An 18,584-nucleotide genomic window follows, 5' to 3' on the forward strand; every position below is an offset into this window, starting at 1 on the left:
GGAGAGGCTTGAAGTAGATAGCCTTTAGCCTTAGAAAAGAGGGAACGTAGGCAACCATCTCAGTAGGTACCTGAACCCAGGTTCACAATGCACTGTTCTAATGAATCAGAGGAGAACTTTTTCCCTTTAAAATTTTTGGTGAAATACTGATGAAATGAATGAGTTGTAGGGTTCACAGCCCCGTTCCTATCTCCATGATTGTTTTTCTGAAAATAATTTTGTTCGGTTGGTGAGGGTACATCGAATCCCAAAACTGAACTTGCCTTTTTTGTTCAGCGTAGAACCCAGAACCATTTACCCAGTTTTCTTCTTTGCCTATTTTTGTATTGAGATGTCTAAGGGAACTTGGAAAGACTTAAAAACCTTAATGTAACCAGATTATGGTGTGTCTTCTGGAGAAGTATCCTGCGTATTTATTAGCTAGTATTTTATTATCTATAAAGTCCTGAGTTAGAGTTTTAATTTTTTTACAAAATGAGTCTGCTTTGATCTCCATGGATTTGCAGTGATTAGATTGGTTCACCTAGAATTTTAGAAGAAGAATTTAGAGGAAGTTATTTTCGTCTCTAGGTAAACCGCCATATAGTTTGTCAGACTCTATGTCACATAGTCTGGAAGTCTGTGCCTGTTTAGATGAGGCTTGTCCCATTACATGGCAGTTAAATGTGAAGTCATTAAATAACACCTAATGTTTGCTGGGGAGCCGGAGCCCTGGTGGCACAGTGGTTAAGAGCTCAGCTGCTAACCAGAGGTGGGCAGCTTGGATCCACCAGCCAGCCGTTCCTTGGAAGCCCTATGGGGCAGTTCTGCTCTGTCCTGTAGGGTCCCTAGGAGTCAGAATTGACTCGACGGCAACAGGTTTAATGTTTGTTGAAAATAGAAACATCTGCTTCCTAACCAGCTGTGTACTTTTGATCAGGCCATCCAGCCTCCCTTGGAGCCTCGATTTCTTTTTCTATAAAATGGGGGTTATAAAACTTGTCTCACAGAATTGTTTTGAGGACCAAATGGAATTGTATCTGAAAATGCTTTTTAGATTGTAAAGTGCTGTGTAAATGCAAAAAAATAAACAGAAGACCTAGACTAATCCATTTACTGCTCAAACATTCTAGTTCCCCAGGAGTGCTCTAGTATATTGCATCTCCTTTTTTCCGTTCTCTATGGAGTCCTGGTTTTTAGAAGGTGATTTTGAAAGCCCTCTTTTGATCAGCTTTAGAATGACAAAGCTGTTTCCTAACAAGCATTGTACTATATGTGAAATGTGAATTTTGTGCTTATACAGGAAGATATCAAGTCTCTCACTGCCCATATAGTTGAAAACTTTTATAAGGCACTTGAATCGATTGAATATGTTCAGACATTCAAAGGACTGAAGACTAAATATGAGCAAGAGAAAGACAGACAAAATCAGAAACTCAACAGGTATTGTTTAAGTATATTGCAATTATAGCCTATAAAATTGTGTCCAGAATCGTTTGTAGTTTGGATCTTACAGGAATTTTCTTTTCATCACTAGATGGCATAGGGCTGTAGAGGAGGTGAGGGTTTCTTCCCCAGCCCTGAATCCTTTACGTGACCAGTTACTGCCCCAACTATAAATCAAGATAAATTTAGTTTAACATAGCTTAGTTTCCAACCGTCTCTAAAGTCGTTGGGAGTATTCTCTGGTTACGTCTTGTGTCATGACTGAGATGAGGAGATGATTGTGATATAAGTTATACTGAGTTGAAATTACTTCAGTGCCTCTGGGCTGCACATATTTTTCCGCAAGTTTAGTCTGGTCATGAACCTTAGATCGCTACTCAGCATTTGTGGTGTGTTTCTTACAGTGTACCATCTATATTGCGTAGTAACAGATTTCGCAGAGACGCGAAAGCCTTGGAAGAGGACGAAGAAATGTGGTTTAATGAAGACGAAGAGGAGGAAGGAAAAGCAGTTGTGGCACCAGTGGAAAAATCTAAGCCGGAAGATGATTTTCCAGACAGTTATGAAAAATTTATGGAGACTAAAAAAGGTATTAAAATCCTAAATTTTGGTAAAACACGAAAGACACGAATCTTGTACTGAATCACGCCCTTTTAAAATTATGCACCTTTTCCAAATTTGCTTGGAAGTTCTTTATGTGTTTAAAATATTTTTCTTGAAACTTTACATTTTCTGATGCTATTCATCTGCAGTTTAGAAATTGCATTGTCTGCTTACACTTTGCCTTGCATGAGTATCGTTGGCTTTATTTCTGTACTGAAATCTCCGGTAATAGTAGAGACCATGTAGAGCTATAGAAACCTTCCAGACTACTTGTTGTTAGGTGCCATCGAGTCAATTCCGACTCATAGCATCCCTATGTACAAGTGAATAAAATGCTGCCAGGCCCTGTGCTGTCCTCACAGTCATTGTTATGCTTGAGCCCACTGTTGCAGCCAGTGAGTCAGTCCATCTTGTTGAGGGTCTTTGTTTCGCTGACCCTCTGCGTTACGAAACATGATGTCCTGCTCCAGGGACTGGTTCCTCCTGATAACATGTCCAAAGTACATGAGATGAAGTCTCCCCATCCTTGCCTCTGAGGGGCATTCTGGATGTACTTCTTCCAAGATAGATGTGTTCATTCTTCTGGCAGGCCATGGTATATTCAGCATCCTTCACCAGCACCATAATTTTCAAAGGCATCCGCTCGCCCTCAGTCTTCCTTATTCATTATCTGGCTTTTGCATGCATGTGAGGTGATTGGAAACACCACGGCTACCATACCATACTGCTGCCTTTTGTACCTGAGGAAACTGAGCTCAAAGAAATAACTTTGCTCTTTGAATTTTTCAAATCATTATAAATGTTGCATAAAGACATATCAAGAGAAGTAAAATTTCTCCTCCTGGCTTTCAATATGTTTAACTTGTTTTATAAAACTAATATCTCACTAGTATTTTTTAAAACAACTCATCTCTCTACTTATATAGCCTGAATAATTATCATTATTGGAATACTACCCTGCATGTATTATCTTAAATATTTAATAAAAATTTGTAGTTTGAAGGAAAAAAACATTTCCTGGACTTTATATAAGTCTGTGATTTCGAATGTGAAATTTTCTAAAGGCAGTTCTCATAAGTACTATTTCATTTATTCATTACATTTTCCCCGAAACTGTTGTCTCCATCCTCACTCATTAACGCCGTAAATGCTGTGTGCTTGAGCCTGCAGGAGCAAATAAGCCTGCTGAAATGTTCTAGGGAGTCAGGTATCTCTCACGGTCAAATTCTCCTGCCTTTACTCTTCGCTGCCATTGCCCTTGCTACTGTCAAAAGAGTCAGTAAGGCCATACTTGGAGGACTGCATCTGTTCTGGATGCCACACTGTTAAAAATCAGACAGAAATAATAATAGTAACCAGATTGGACACCTCAGACATAAAGGAAACATACAGGAGCCTGAAATATCCAAGGAGTAAAGGACTATAGGCGTTTGAATTGTTCATTTGTGGGAGAGGTTAAGTTACAAGGAGCATAGAAGTGGAGGGTCAGTGAGTGGAAGCTGCAGGAAGACATTAGAAGGCAAAGTCAGACAGCTGATGAGTCTTCGGAAGCGTACCCTGGGTGCGGCAGTGTGGGATTCTGGCATAGGATGGCTGATTTTGTTGTATGGTTATTCAGGCCCTTTCTAATCGTGAGGTTGCCAAGATTCCAGCTTATGAAGACTTAGCACTGTACATATCATGTGCTATTCTTCCAGCTCTTAGAAAGGAAAAGCAGTGTTTTCTGAGTTTTAACGTGACTGTCCTTTTCAGATGCATTCACATAGCGGTATACATTGATACAGGTTCAAAATTCTGCTTCTATTTTAGCAAAGGAAAGTGAAGACAAGGAAAACCTCCCCAAAAGGACATCTTCTGGTGGCTTCAAATTTACTTTCTCCCACTCCGCCAGTGCTGCTAACGGAACTAACAGTGCAAACAGTAAATCTGTAGTGGCTCCCACATCACCAGCAAGTTCAAATGGATCGTCTTCCAAAACTACAGGTCTGGCTGCGTCAGTAACAGCCTCCAAGGTATGTGACAAGGCACTGCGGACAGGCTCTGTTTTTTTAATCTGTGAAATTATTTCCTGTTTTCTGAAGAAAATTTGGGTAATAAAAGCAGTTTTAAAGACGAAAAAACAATGTACATTATCCGAGAACATGACTGCTGATGTTTTATTGATTTTTCTTCAGGTCTTTGGGTTTGTTTATATGGCGCATAATTTAGATCCTTCTACAAACAGTTTTGTATCCTGCATTTACTTATTTTAAGAACTTTTCCGTAGTATTAGAACGTTGTTGATGATCATAGAATTTCCTTTGATTTAGCTGTATCATAATTTATGAAAGGATGCCCTCTTCCACCCTCATTCTCTTTTGGAGCACTTAGTCCTGCCTGGTGTTGCGTTGATGTGACTGTTGGTGTGGTTGTGTTTTAATTTATTTCCTGGATGAATTTGGGGAAGACTGTCTTCCCACATGTTGTCATTCCTCTCCAGAAGGTCTCTACCACTTTGTATTCCCACAAGCACTATATGGTATGTATGAGTGTGCCCGGCTCACCGCAGCTTTGCCAGGGTTGTTATAATTATCTTTCATCTTTGCCACTTAGGTAGGGGAGACTGTGTATACTCTCTCATCCCTAGTTGTGTGTTCTTTGTTATTAGTCAGGTTGAATCTCAGCCTTTTGAATTTGCTCCTGTGTGAGTTGTCTGTTCGTAGTCTTGCCTTTTTGAACTGGCTCCTTAGGTTTTTCTTACCGTGAATTGAGTCATTTAGTTATTCTCATAGCATGTATATTCCCACTGGTTAGTTTTTTCTTTTATAAAAAAGTTTAAATTTTATATGGAACTTTTTACTTGTTCTTTTCCATTTTTTATTCTTGTATGTAACCATCCTTTTTCCCCAAAAAGAGTGGCTTGAAATAAAAAGACCCAAATACAGGACGACTGTTTGTATCAGGGTAGAAGACAAGAGGAGGGAAATGCCATAGTAGTGGGAACGTAACTGAAGGAGTGCTTCTTATTTTGAACACAGAATATAGGTTTGAGTTTAATGTTTTACAAAACGTAAAACTTTTATTCAATATTGCAGTTAGATAGGCTCTTGGCTCAAGATCACAGGAATAGTATTTTTTGGTGGAATTCTTCTGTGCAGTTGTTTGAAACACATTTTATGTTTTCAACTAGCAAATTTTAAAATTAATTTTCATTTTTTGATAGGGCAATTTAGTATAATATCCTGACACTATATTACGAATATGTGCTGTGGAGTTACACTGTTTGCGTTCAATCTTGGCTCTGCCTCTTTCCAGCTGTTTGACTTTGAGTAAGTTATTGAATCTCTCTGGACCTTACTTTTCTCATTTTAAATTGGCATGAAACAGCACCTACTTTGTAGGCTTGTTGTGATGATTATATTGTTTAATATAAATAGAGAACCTAGAACACTGCTTGGCACCTCCTAATAAATGTTAGCTTTTCTTTTTTGAAAAAAAATATGTATGCGCCTATTTTCTAAACTCAATAGTACTGAAAGGCAAATTTAAGTTACAAGAGAAAAATCAGTCCTCTGTTCTTTTGCACAGAGGCACCCCTGAGCTCTTCTAGCTGCTGCTTCTCTTTTAGACAACATGCTAATGCTGCTGCCTTGCTTTACAGGCTTGGACGAGGCTCACTAGCTTTCAGTTGTTAGATGAGGACTTTCTCACCTGCAAGGTGAGCATCCCTTCGCATGTGCTCACCTTCGCTACTCCCTCTTCCTGTAGCACGATCTTTGTTTACAACAGTATTAGATGATTTTATAGTTATAATGTCAATATAATATTGTTTATTGAGTTCTTTGTAAGCGTTTGCCTTTTCTGGAATAATTGCCATTGTTCACATTTGTTGCAGTGGTTACACGCCTCTCGCTAGTTCTTGCCGTACCTCTCGGGTTAGTTCCCATGTAGTCTCCCCCTCGGAACACCTCTCTGTTCCACGCTGTGAACAGTCTGTGTCCTGATCCAGTCTAGCTTGGTTGTTCTCTAGACCTGCCATGTAGCTGTCACCTGGAGGCTTCCTCGGCTGCTGTACTAGGACTCTGTTGTCTCTCTCGTTTCTCGTGCCGTGCCACATCAGGATCCCACGTCTGTTCTGTTTCTTGATGTTTTCTCTCATTTTGGTGGAGCAGATCCTCTAGTAGTTTTCTGAGAAAAACCCTGTAAGAGGTAAAATTTGAGGCTTTGTGCCTGCGAGGATGGCTTGATTCTGTCCTCATGCTTGACTGACAGTCTAACTGAGTGTAGAATGAGATGGGAAACAATTTTCTCTCAAAAATTTTAAGTTACTGCATCACGAAGTACAAAGATACCCTTACTCCTGAATCCTTTGTATGTGATTTTTACTCTTCGTCCTGGAAGCACTCAGGGTTTTCTCTCTGTATTCTGAAATTTTGTGAGGATAATCCTTTGGTCATTCTTAGCTGAGTGAGCAGTTGTATCTTTTACTTTTGTGGAATTTTATGCTCTTTTTCTGTAACTTACTATTTGGATGTTGGGCCATCGGGATTGATCTTAACAATTTTCATAACTTTTCTCTCCTGTAACTCATTTCATTGTCTTCTTGCTCTATTTTCTAGCATGTTCCCTTGAGTTTTTATTTTATTGTCCTTCCAGATACTTCCTTTCTTAAGAATGAGCAGACTCACATATGAACAGAAGCCCATTTTTCACCCTTTTTGACACTAGTAGCAACTTCCTGAATATCTTCATTCTGCATCTTTGAGGGCAGGGGAGTGGAGAGAAAACCAGAATTTCTTGGAAAACAGATTAATTGCTCAGTCACTGTAACAGAATTTGAAATTAGGCAAGATGAGAGTTCACAGAAGTGAAGCACTGACCCGACTGACTACAGTCTTCATCCGTGAATTGGCACCTTTCGAGCGGTAAAGGCTCTTCGCCCTTCGTAGCTGGGGGCCCTTCAGTTTACCCAGTTTAACCATCAGTTTTGATTACTACAATCAAATTGATTGGTTCTAAAGGAAATGAAATAGACCAGGTGTGAACTCGTTCACCTTTATTTTCCTTTGCAAGACACCCTAAAGCTCTAATGTGCTACCAAAAATACTTTCTAGAAGATGTGAATGCTGTCAAGATGCAAAATACTACTTTAGTTGTATAGGTGGAAACCACGCACATTTACCACGAGGAAAAATACTTAGAAAATCTGAATGAGATCAGTGAATGCTTGAACACTTGCCACAAATTCCCTGAAGAAAACCCTGCATCTTGCTTTTTCTCTTCCATTTTCTTGGGCAAACTTCCCATATCAGGACATAAAAATCTTCCTGCAGGTATTCCAGTGTGTGGCTATATTTTAATTTATAACTAGCCCCAATGATGGACATGAAAGTTTTTTCCAGTTACAATCTTTGCTGTAGTACATGATCTTCTATATATGTTATTTCCCATGTGTATTTCTGTGTAGGATGCTCACTATAATTTTAATAATTATTTCTGAATATAAACACTCAGTAAATAGGAATAAAAGCATAATTTCTTAAAATGATATATATGTCTCCTACCAAAAGCTAGCCTTGTACTTAAGGAAGGATATTAGAAATATTTCAGAGACAGGATACTGCTGTCACCACTGTTATTTAGCCATTGTCCTGGGGTATTGGCCATTGCAATTAGAAATAAAGAACTTAAAGCTATAAAAATGAGGAAGGAACTATGAAAGCTATCAGTTTTTCTGGTGATTTTTAAAAATCATGCTTAAGGAAGATCTGCCTAGTTCTTACTTCTCTGAGTCAGGGATGGCTCTTAGGTTTATTGCCATAATGAATTATAGTTTCCTAGTTTCAAAACATCCTTCCATACATAAACTCTACTTGATTTTAATTTTGTTATTTAGTTTATTGGTTTGTTTCAGAAAAAAAAATCAATCTCTACATGGGTGTTTATTGTTACCATTTGGTTTGATCCCCTCTTTCATAGTGGTGATCCTTAGATTTTTTTTCATATTAAAACTTGAGGCAGATTTTTGACAAGGGTGCCAAAAATGAACAAAAAGTAGCCATCTCAGCAAACAGTGCTAGACCAACTGGATATCCCACATGCAAAAGAATGATGCTGGATTCCTGGCATCACATCATATACAAAATTTAACTCAATAGATAAAAACAGCCATGAGTCTTCATGACCTTGGATTAAGCAACGATTTCTGGATCTGTCAGCAAAGCATAAGCAACAAAGGAAAAGAAAAAAAAGATAAATTGGAGTTCATGAAAAAAATTTTTTTTTAATTGTGCTTCGAAGGACACTATCAAGAAAGTGAAAAGAAAACCTTACAGAATGGGAGAAAATATTTGTAAATCATGTGTCTGATAAGGGACTGGTGTCTAGAATATAGAAATAACTCCTATAACTCAACAAGATAAATAACCCAATTCAAAAATGGGCAAAGGACTTGAACAGACATTTCTCTAAAGAAGATACAATAATGGCTCATGAAGACATGAAAAGATGTTCAGCATGGTTAGTCTTTAGGGAAATGCAACTCTGAAACCACAGTGAGATACTGCTTCATGCCGATTAGGATTGTGTTGATCAGAAAGAGGGACAAGAGCAAGTGTTACAAGGACGTGAAGAAACCAGTTCACACATTGCTGATGGGAATGTAAAATGGTGCAGCCACTTTGGAATACAGTCTGGCAGTTCTCCAGAAAGTTACACGTGTGAGTTACCATGTTGTTGTTGTCAGGTGCCGTCGGTTCCAACTCGTAGCGACCCTCTGCACAACAGAACGAAACACTGTCTGGTCCTGAGCCATCCTTACAATCGTTGCTATGCTTGAGCTCATTGTTGCAGCCACTGTGTCAGTCCACCTTGTTGAGGGTCTTCCTCTTTTCCGCTGACCCTGTACTCTGCCAAGCATGATGTCCTTCTCCAGGGACTGATCCCTCCTGACAACAAGTCCAAAGTATGTAAGATACAGTCTCGCCATCCTTGCTTCTAAGGAGCGTTCTGGCCGCACTTCTTCCAAGACAGATTTGTTCGTTCTTTTGGCAGTCCATGGTATATTCAATATTCTTCGCCAACACCACAATTCAAAGGCATCAGTTCTTCTTCGGCCTTCCTTATTCATTGTCCAGCTTTCACATGCATATGATGCAATTGAAAATACCATGGCTTGGGTCAGGCTCACCTTAGTCTTCAAGGTGACATCTTTGCTCTTCAACACTTTAAAGAGGTCCTTTGCAGCAGATTTACCCAATGCAGTGCGTCTTTTGATTTCTTGACTGCTGCTTCCATGGGTGTTGATTGTGGATCCAAGTAAAATGAAACCCTTGACAACTTCAGTCTTTTCTCCATTTATCATGATGTTGCTCATTGGTCCAGTTGTGAGGATTTTTGTTTTCACTATGACTCGGAATCGACTCAACAGCACTGGGTTTGGTTTGGTTTGGGTTTTGTTTTCTTTATGTTGAGGTGCAGTCCATACCAAAGGGTGTGGTCTTTGATCTTCATTAGTAAGTGCTTCAAGTCCTCTTCACTTTCAGCAAGCAAGGTTGTGTCATCTGCATAACGCAGGTTGTTAATGAGTCTTCCTGCAATCCTGATGCCCCGTTCTTCTTCTTGTAGTCTAGCTTCTTGTACTATCTGCTCAGCATACAGATTGAATAGGTATGCTGAAAGAACACAACCCTGGCGCACACCTTTCCTGACTTTAAACCACGCAGTATCCCCTTGTTCTGTCCGCATAACTGCCTCTTGATCTATGTAAAGGTTCCTCGTGAGCACAATTAAGTGTTCTGGAATTCCCATTCTTCACAATGTTATCCATAGTTTGTTATGATCCACACAGTCGAATGCCTTTGCTTAGTCAGTAAACACCTTCTGGTATTCTCTGCTTTCAGCCAGGACCCATCTGACATCAGCAGTGATATCCCTGGTTCCACGTCCTCTTCTGAAACTGGCCTGAATTTCTGGCAGTTTCCTGTCAGTATACTGCTGCAGCCATTTCTGAATGATCTTCAGCAGAATTTTGCTTGCCTGTGATATTAATGATATTGTTCTATAATTTCCACGTTCGGTTGGATCACCTTTCTTGGGAATAGGCATAAATATGGATCTCTTCCAGTCAGTTGGCCAGGAAGCTGTCTTCCATATTTCTTGGCACAGATGAGTGAGCACCTCCAGCACTGCATCTGTTTGTTGAAACATCTCAATTGATATTCCATCAATTTCTGGAGCCTTGTTTTTCACCAATGCTTTCAGAGCAGCTTGGACTTCTTCCTTCAGTACCATCAGTTCCTGATCATATGCCACCTCTTGAAATGGTTGAACATCAACTAATTCTTTCTGGTATAACGACCCTGTGTATTCCTTCCATCTTCTTTTGATGCTTCCTGCATCATTTAGTATTTTCCCCATAGTTACCATATGACCTAGCAATTCCACTCCCAGAAGAATTGAAAGCAAAACTTGTACGTGAATGTTAATAGTATTATCCATAATAGCCAAAAAGTGGAAACAACCCAAGTGTCTGTCACTGAATGAATGGATAAATAAAATGGTACATCTATACAGAGGAATATTATTCAGCCATGGAAAGGAATAAAGCACTGATACTTGCTACAACATAGATGAACCTTAAAAACTTGCTAAGAAGTCAGACACAAAAGGCCATGTATAATTCCATTTGTGTCCTGAATAAGCAAATCCATAGAAGCAGAGTGGATTAGTGGTTGCCAGGAGCTGGGGGAGTGGAATTTAAATTCTGCTCAGTATGCAGAATTTAAACTTATTCTTAGAATTGTATTTATTTTCAGCCTGGCCTCTGCACTACAGAGTCCTTCTGGTTCATTTATCTGGAGTCGGTGGTGGTGGTGGTGGTGGAGCAGGTACCTGCTGGCTCTCGGGGTGGGAGTGACACCCAGTTGGCTGTCTCACTGACATCCTCTGTCTTCCCTGCCCTCCCCACTGTCTTGGCACATTCGCCTCCTGGTCTTCTCTGGGTTCTTCAGGGCAAATCAGCTTGGTTCTCACTCCTGTTTCTCATCTCTGTCCCCCTGCACGTCCTTGGTTCTCTGCTTCCTCCTCTGCTTAATGAGTTACCTCGTCGCTGATTTTTCTCTTCCAGAAATGTTCGACAGCTTTTATTTGATATTTTCTCCTCTCCTCTTGGTTTTAGTTTGTTTGTTTGTTTTGGTCTTTGTTGGTATATACTTTTTAAAATTACTTGTAATTTAATGAGGCTTCAGGAGAGACTAGAAGCAGCTTAGCGATCATGAGCTACCCTCTAATTATACAAACGTTAATGCTTTAAGAGAAAATACCATTAAAAAAGAAAAAAAAGGCAGATGAACTTGACTTATGAATACATATGCAAACATCTTTAGAACTTAACATAGCAGTATGTGATGTTCCATATACAAAGATGGTTCTCAATATGATCAATTTCTTTTTATTTTTTACACCATTTATTTTATTTTTGTTGGGCATATACACAGCAGAACATGCACCAATTCAGTAGTTTCTACATGTACAATTCAGTGACAGTGAGTGCATTCTTCAAGTTGTACAGCCACTCTCGCCTCCTTTTCTGAATTGTCCGGCCCCCATTAACATAAACTCACTGCTCCCTAAGTTTATCTGATCTTCCAAGTTGCTGTTGTCAGTTTGATGTTGAAACCACCAGCCTTTTGATTAGCAGCCAAGCACTTAACCACCATGCCACCATGCTCTTCAATCCCAGATAGATCTTCAAAGAGCATGATGTGTAAGGTAGATACTCTTTGCTAGTTAAATAAACTGCTGCTTGGTTTTAGGAAGACTTCAGGGGGTGTTTTTGGTTTAAGGTTTATCTTAAGATTATCTCAGAGCAGTAGTTTCAGGGGTTCATCCTGCCTCCATGGCCCCAGAAAGCCTAGTGTTCATGAGAATTTGAATTCTGTCTTTCCCCTCTTTTGGTCAGGATTATTCTATAGACTCTTTCATCAAAATGTTCAGTAATAATAGCCAGGCACCACCCACTTCTTCTGGCCTCAAGGCAAAGGAGGCAGTTGTTCATGGAGGCAACTAGCCACACATTCCATTTCCTCTTCCTATTCCGACTCTTCTTCTTCCTCTGTTGCTCCAGGTGAATAGAGACCAGTTGTACCTTGAGTGGCCATTTACAAGCTTTCAAGAACATAGGCGCTATGCAACAAACTAGGAGGTAGAAAAGAGCGCTGAATAAGTTATTAGGCCCACGTATAATGTTTGAAAATCAGGAAGTGTGACTCCTCCTACTTTATTGTGCTCTTTCAACATTCTTCTAGCTATTCAAGGCCTCTTGCCATTCCATATGAAACTGAGGATTGGTTTTTCCATTTCTGTAAAGAAGGCCGTTGGCATTTTGATCATGGTTGCATTGAATATATAGATCATCTTAGGTGGTATTGACATCTTAATATTAAGTCTTCCAATCCACGAACATGGAACATCTTTCCATTTAAGTCGTCTTTAATCCTTTTCAGCAGTGTTGTATGATTTTCATTGTGGAAATCCTTCACATCGCTGGATAAGTTTATTCCTGATATCTTATTCTCTTAGATGCTATTGTAAATGGGATCATTTCCCTCATTTCCTTTTCAGATTTTCATTGCTGATGTATAGAAACGCAACTGATTTTTGTTTGTTGACCTTGTATCCTGCAACTTTGCTAAATTCCTCTAGTAACACTAGAAGTTTTCTAGTGGCCCCTGAGGGACTTCCTATAGTTCAGATCATTTCATCTGTGAACAGAAATAATTTCTTTTTTTCCAAAATGGATACCATTTCTTTCTTTTTCTTGTCTAGTTGCCCTGGCAAGGACTTCTAATACAATATATTAAAAAGAAGTGACAAGAGCACCCTTGTCTTTTCCTGATTTCAAGGGGAAATCACTCAGTCTTTCTCCATTAAGTATAATGTTTCTGTTGGCTTTTCATATATGCCCTTACTCATATTGAGGAATTTCCCTTCTATTCAGTATTCGTGAGGGTTTTCATCAAGAAAAGGGTAGATTTTATCAAATGCTTTTTCAGCATTTATAGAGATCATGTGTTCCATTTCCTTTGTTCCGTTGATACACGTTACACTGATTGATAATGTGACGTTGAAGCATCCCTGCGTTCCGGGAGTAAGTTCCCTTTGGTCATGGCGTGACTCTCTTAATATGCAGTTGAATTCTGCTCGCTAGTATTTTGTTGGAGATTTCTGCATCTGTATTCAAGGGGTATTTGTTTGTGGTTTCCTCGTGGTGTCCTGTCTGGGTGTCAGGATTATGCTTGCCTCATAGAATGAGTTCAGGGTATTCCTTCCTTCTCTGTCTTTTGGAAGAGTGTAAACAGGACTGGTGTCAGTTCTTCTCCAAATGTTTGGTGGAATTCCCAGGTGAAGGCAGCTGCTCCAGGACTTGTTTTGTGGGGAGGTTTTTGATCGCTGATTCAATCTCTTTGCTTGTTACAGGTCTGTGGAGATTTTGTTTCCTCTTGGGTTAGTTTGGGTGGGTTGTGTGCTTCTAAGAATTCGTCCATTTCATCTAGTGTATCCAGTTTGTTACTGTACAGTTTTTCATAACATTATGTCATTATTCTCTTTATTTTTATTGGATCAGTTGTAATGTCGCCTCTTTCATTTCTTACTTTGCCTGCTTGTATTCTTTTCTCTCCCCCCCGCCACCCCCTGACAAGTCTAGTCAAAGGTTTATAAATCATATTGTTTTTTTCTGTCTTTTCTATTATTTCTCCTCTGATCTTTGTTATTTTCTTCCTTCTGGTAGATTTAGGCTTGGATTGTTCTTCTCTTTCTAGTTCTCAAATTGTAGAGTTAGGCTGTTGATTTGAGATCTTTTTTTCTAATGTGATTAATTTTATTAATAAATAAGAAAAGCCATTATTAGAGACAAATTTTTAAACAGTATAACACTCTGAGGAAACAGCCCCAAATGTCCCACAGGGAATTCTTTAAGTATATGATGGTTTATTCATACTGTGGAATACAACACTTAAAAGGGATGAAAATAGATTTGTATGTACTGACACGGAAAGCGTGGTGATATTTTCAGGTGAACACAGTTGTGCAAGGGTAGGTATAATTGCAATCTGATGCTCATTTATAAAAACAATAATACATTTATAGGCGTATATTAAGTCTGGAATCTATCAAACTTTTGACAGGGTACATCTCTAGATTACAGGCCTTTTTACTTCCAGCATTTCACACTTTGTATTGTGTAGCTGAATTTTTCAGATAGAGTATTAATCTTAAATAAAATATCATTTTAAATGTTAACCATTTGGGACCGATATATTTATACATTATGATATATGACCCTAAGCATTTTGTTAACTTGCTGTCATCTTTGTGAAATCACATTATTTCTTCTATCTCCGCCTCTCTTGCAATTTGTCTTAGAAACCAAATAACAAAAGTAATGGTAATAATAGTATAGCAGCTAATAGCAATTTTTGAACGCTAACTACATAAAAATGCTGTGCCAAGTGCTTTACATGTATTGTTTTCAATTTAATATTCAAAATAGTTCCGTGAGGTACTGTTACTATACGAAATTTACAGGTGAGGAGACTAAGGCATAGAGAAGTTCAATCACTTACCCACGGTCTGGAAGCTCAGATGCAGGGGCATCAGAATCTGAAGCCAGGCAGTCAGGCTACAATCATTATATTTGTAAAGTTTGCCCTGCTGCCTCTTTCTTACCCAGGATTCTTTAAATACATGTGTCAGGCTGAGAAAGCAGCAGCAGGATTCTCACACACACACAGTGTGTAAGTTTTATTTCATTCACGGCCTCCTGATACCTGTCTCTAGCTGCTCAGAGGCCTTTTTTTAATTTATTAATACTAGTGTTGCATTTATAGTCTAGTGAAGTGTTAGTGCCAAGTGCCTGCGTTCTTTGGATATGAAGCTGCTTAGTCCTACTTGTTTACCCCTAGAGGTCTAAAGGGTCTGAACTAAACACTGTGCACAATAGACCCCTTAACCAGTAGGACACGTCAGTAGGCTTCATGGAATCAGTTCAAAATGAATGCAGACATTTGTGGGCACAGGTAATTTTCTGAGTAGTGTGTTAAAGGCTTAACAGGATTTTGAAAGGTTCTTTTTATCCATTTATTACTCACAAGGCCAAACTCTGGATTACCTCCTTTTTTTTTTTTTTTTGCTTAGCCCTCAGATTTTTAGTGATTAGTTTTTAGAAACCATTTGATGAGTTTATTATCTTCAGCCATTTAAACTTTTTTTTTTTCAAAAGTAAAAAGCAAAGACATATTTAGCAATGAAATATATACATGATGAACAAGGAGACTTGTCACTGGCTGCCTGTCATCTTCTGTAGTGTAAAACAAGAGAAATGAATGGATATATATGATAGTATAGAAAATTTTTAAATGATTTCTTGTATCTTTCACAGTAAATGTTTTTACTAACAAGTTTGCTTTTTTAATTTATATATGTTAAAAATTTTTTTTATTCATTAGGGAAGTTTGGTTGGCTTAGTGGATTATCCAGACGATGAAGAGGAAGATGAAGAAGAAGAGACATCCCCCAGGAAGAGACCTCGTCTTGGCTCATAAAGTCGTTACTGGGGGACCCTCAACACGTGGTCTTACTGAAATGCTGCAACTGTTGAGTGAGCTGAAAATTGGAATCAGAAGCTTTCTCACCTGAACTTATAAATATACAAGGAGTAGCAACAGACAGTCAGTCTATCGCTAGGACGGTTTAGTTCTGTATAAAACCAGGCTTCCCAGGAACTTGATCGCTTGCTACTAATTAAGGGGTTTGCCTTTCAGGTTGTCAAAAAAAAAAAAAGGTTAGTAACCAGAACCTGGGAGGTGATTTCTCAGCAAGGAGAGTCCCAGGTTTGGGGACGGTTTAGGGAAGGGAAGAGGTTGATAAAACAATGTTAATGCGGATTGCTCCAGGAAGTACCCAATCTAGAAACAATTGTAAAATTTCAGTTGCAGACCCAATAACATTACTTGTATAATGGTGCTGGCCATGTTCTTTTAATCAGTTGCCTCTTTTTAAAAGAAATTTTTATGGAAAACACGTTCTATCTATCATAAAAAAATGAAATGAAGCTGTTGGGACCATCACTTTGAAGATTTCACAGAAATTCAGCGTGAGAGGTCTTTGGAGGGCAGTACACCCTGTAGTATGGGGCATGTTGAGTTTTATACACCAGAAATTTTCAGGAGCTGTTTTGATGAACACAAGCAAGCATGATTCAAAATGGGCAGTGTTATATAACACAACTTCAAAATCAGCACTTTTAGAGAGAACCGATGCCAAGAATCAGTACAGTAGGATCCCAGAGGGATTTTCCCCTAGAAACCTGGGTAGTGACTAGAGCAGGATGTTTCCAGCTGCCTACCAGTGACCGTATTTTGTGGAAGATACTTTGAAGTCATTTTCTGCTTCGTTAGTAAAGTCTCTCTCGAGAGCTGCAAGCAAGTTTTAAAGTGTAATTTATAAAGACTAACATACAAATAGTGCTGGATTACATGGCACTTAATATCCAAAAGCCATTTTGGACCAAGAAGAAGTTACCTAAGCGTCCGAGTCAGCATGCATCGCGTAAAGATTTTCCATAAACAAGCAAGGGTGCAACATGAGAGCTGCTTTTTTAAAGAGTAAAAGCACATTCCATGTACGTAAATGAATTTAACATAATCGAGGCAAACTGTTAAGAGGTTTTATTTTTAGAACAGCAAGTTAACTGTAAATATTTTAGTGTTACTGTGCTCACGTATGATCTGAGATCATGCCCAAGTGAGAAAAAACGTCCCCAAATTACAATTTAATGCATTGGGAAAAAAAAAGCTACAAACAGTAATTCTAGCTGCAATCTTTAGGTCACCTTTGTAATGTGTTATGGGTCCATTTTTCCTGGAATAGCTTAAACTGAAGCAGTTTACCCTGTTTTGGAGATTTTGTAGTTAATTTTAATTTTGGCTATTGTTTGGAAAAAATGGGCTGTCTGTGTAGATATGAAGTATAGTTTTTCCATAAAACAGATGTTTATTTTGTATTAAAAATACCACTGTACTTGTTTTACACCATTTGTATACATGTGGTGATATTAATGCGGAACTGTAAAATTCAGGAATTAAAATGTGACCCTGTAATTCCATGATTGTTGCTTTTGTTTGGTCTGTTGTAAAGATAAGTTAACCCTATTTTGAGATCTGTCCATTTTACCGTATCCTTTGAAAGCCAGTGAAATTGCCCGCAGATATTTATCGTATACCACTAGGTTGCACACCAGACTAAAATGAAAGAACTCTGAGTCAACGAGGGTCAGCTGTACTACTTACAGCAGGTAGGCCATGGGCAAGTCAAGTCTCTGGGCCTCGTGGGGCAGGAGCGCCACGGAAAGCTGCTGTTTTCCTCCATCTGATTAAAGAGGGGGCCTGTGATGAAAAGGTTCTTCCACCTCATAAAGAAAGTCACTCAGGGTATTTTAAACCAAGATCAGTCAAGTTATCATAGGAATACATTTCCTTTTAAGCAGCTTTTATCAAGCCCCTTCTCTCTTCTGAGCTCTTACGGAATTTTTTCTTGTAATCTAAGCAGCCCAGGCCCCAAACATCTCTGTATCTATCTACTCTTGGCTTTTCCTAAGTGACTTAGTCCAGTAGGAGGTATTGGCTTTAGTTCTTACGAAGAGTTCTCTAATTTTCCTTCTGAAGGACGGCCACGAGTCTTGAACAATCAAATCATCAAGCTGAAATGTGAATGTTTTCTTGAACTGCAGGATAACTGTTTTCATGGTACGAGTGTGCTTACCCTCAGTGATATGACAAGACAAAATAATCCCTTGAAAGAACAACTAGGAAAATTCCACATGTTAGCTGCTTCTTCAAAGAGTACCCTCAGGCACATCTGAGTTTTTATATCTTTAATTTATATCTTCCTTCAGCTGAGTGGGCCACAGGCCACATTGGTGTGCCTGAGGCCCTTTTAAGATTCTCTCTGTAAACTGTATCTGATACAAAGACTATTTTTAATAAAAAGTTACACGAAACAGATTCCTGTGTTTTATTCGTCACTAGCTTTTCCTCTTGTCCACCTGGTGATAAAAGTGTAACAAAGTACTGATGCTTTTCCTGCAGGTTGAAGGTTGGTAGAGCTGAAGTGACTAAGTTTTGTTAAACTAATTTGGGTGTTCCTTTTTAAAAATTTATTTTAAAAAAATTATCTGTAATATAATTGTAGATTTGGGGAGATAAAATGGAATTAGAATGTAAACCTCAGGAGCTGCCAGTAAATGGGAAAGGGGGTGGGTGTGGAATGTCAAACCACTACAAGTTTCTGAAAGAAATCTGTGAGCAAACAGACTACAGAAAACTATTCCAAGACCTCTTCACACACAAAAGACTTACACCTGACGGCAGTGTTCTCTTTATCAGCTTTTGGGATAGCTTTTCTAGTAAGAGTGCAAAATTGAGTATTTTTAACATCCTCTGTGTCAGTTTTCCAAGTCGTGTTTGTCCCAGCCTCAAATGTTGCTAAAATCCATCTTACCACTACCCAGGACAGCT

General features: G+C 38.8%; 1 protein-coding gene across 6 annotated transcripts in view; it reads left to right on the forward strand.

Moving 5' to 3' along the window:
• PPP4R3B (protein phosphatase 4 regulatory subunit 3B) overlaps positions 1-17,173 on the forward strand; it is a 66,593-nt gene extending 49,420 nt beyond the window's left edge. For 5 of the 6 annotated variants that reach the window (XM_023557203.2, XM_064277038.1, XM_003417595.3 and 2 more), the window contains 4 exons: positions 1,283-1,422; positions 1,830-2,014; positions 3,838-4,040; positions 15,516-17,173. In XM_023557203.2, coding sequence (XP_023412971.1) covers positions 1,283-1,422; positions 1,830-2,014; positions 3,838-4,040; positions 15,516-15,611 — 624 coding nt within the window. In that variant the 3' untranslated portion in view covers positions 15,612-17,173. The remainder of the gene's footprint in view (positions 1-1,282; positions 1,423-1,829; positions 2,015-3,837; positions 4,041-15,515) is intronic. The other variant, XM_064277036.1, reaches the window with a different exon arrangement.
• The last annotated feature ends 1,411 nt before the right edge of the window (positions 17,174-18,584 follow it).

Source organism: Loxodonta africana, chromosome 26, assembly GCF_030014295.1.
Source record: "Loxodonta africana isolate mLoxAfr1 chromosome 26, mLoxAfr1.hap2, whole genome shotgun sequence".
In the NCBI taxonomy this organism is placed as follows: domain Eukaryota; kingdom Metazoa; phylum Chordata; class Mammalia; order Proboscidea; family Elephantidae; genus Loxodonta; species Loxodonta africana.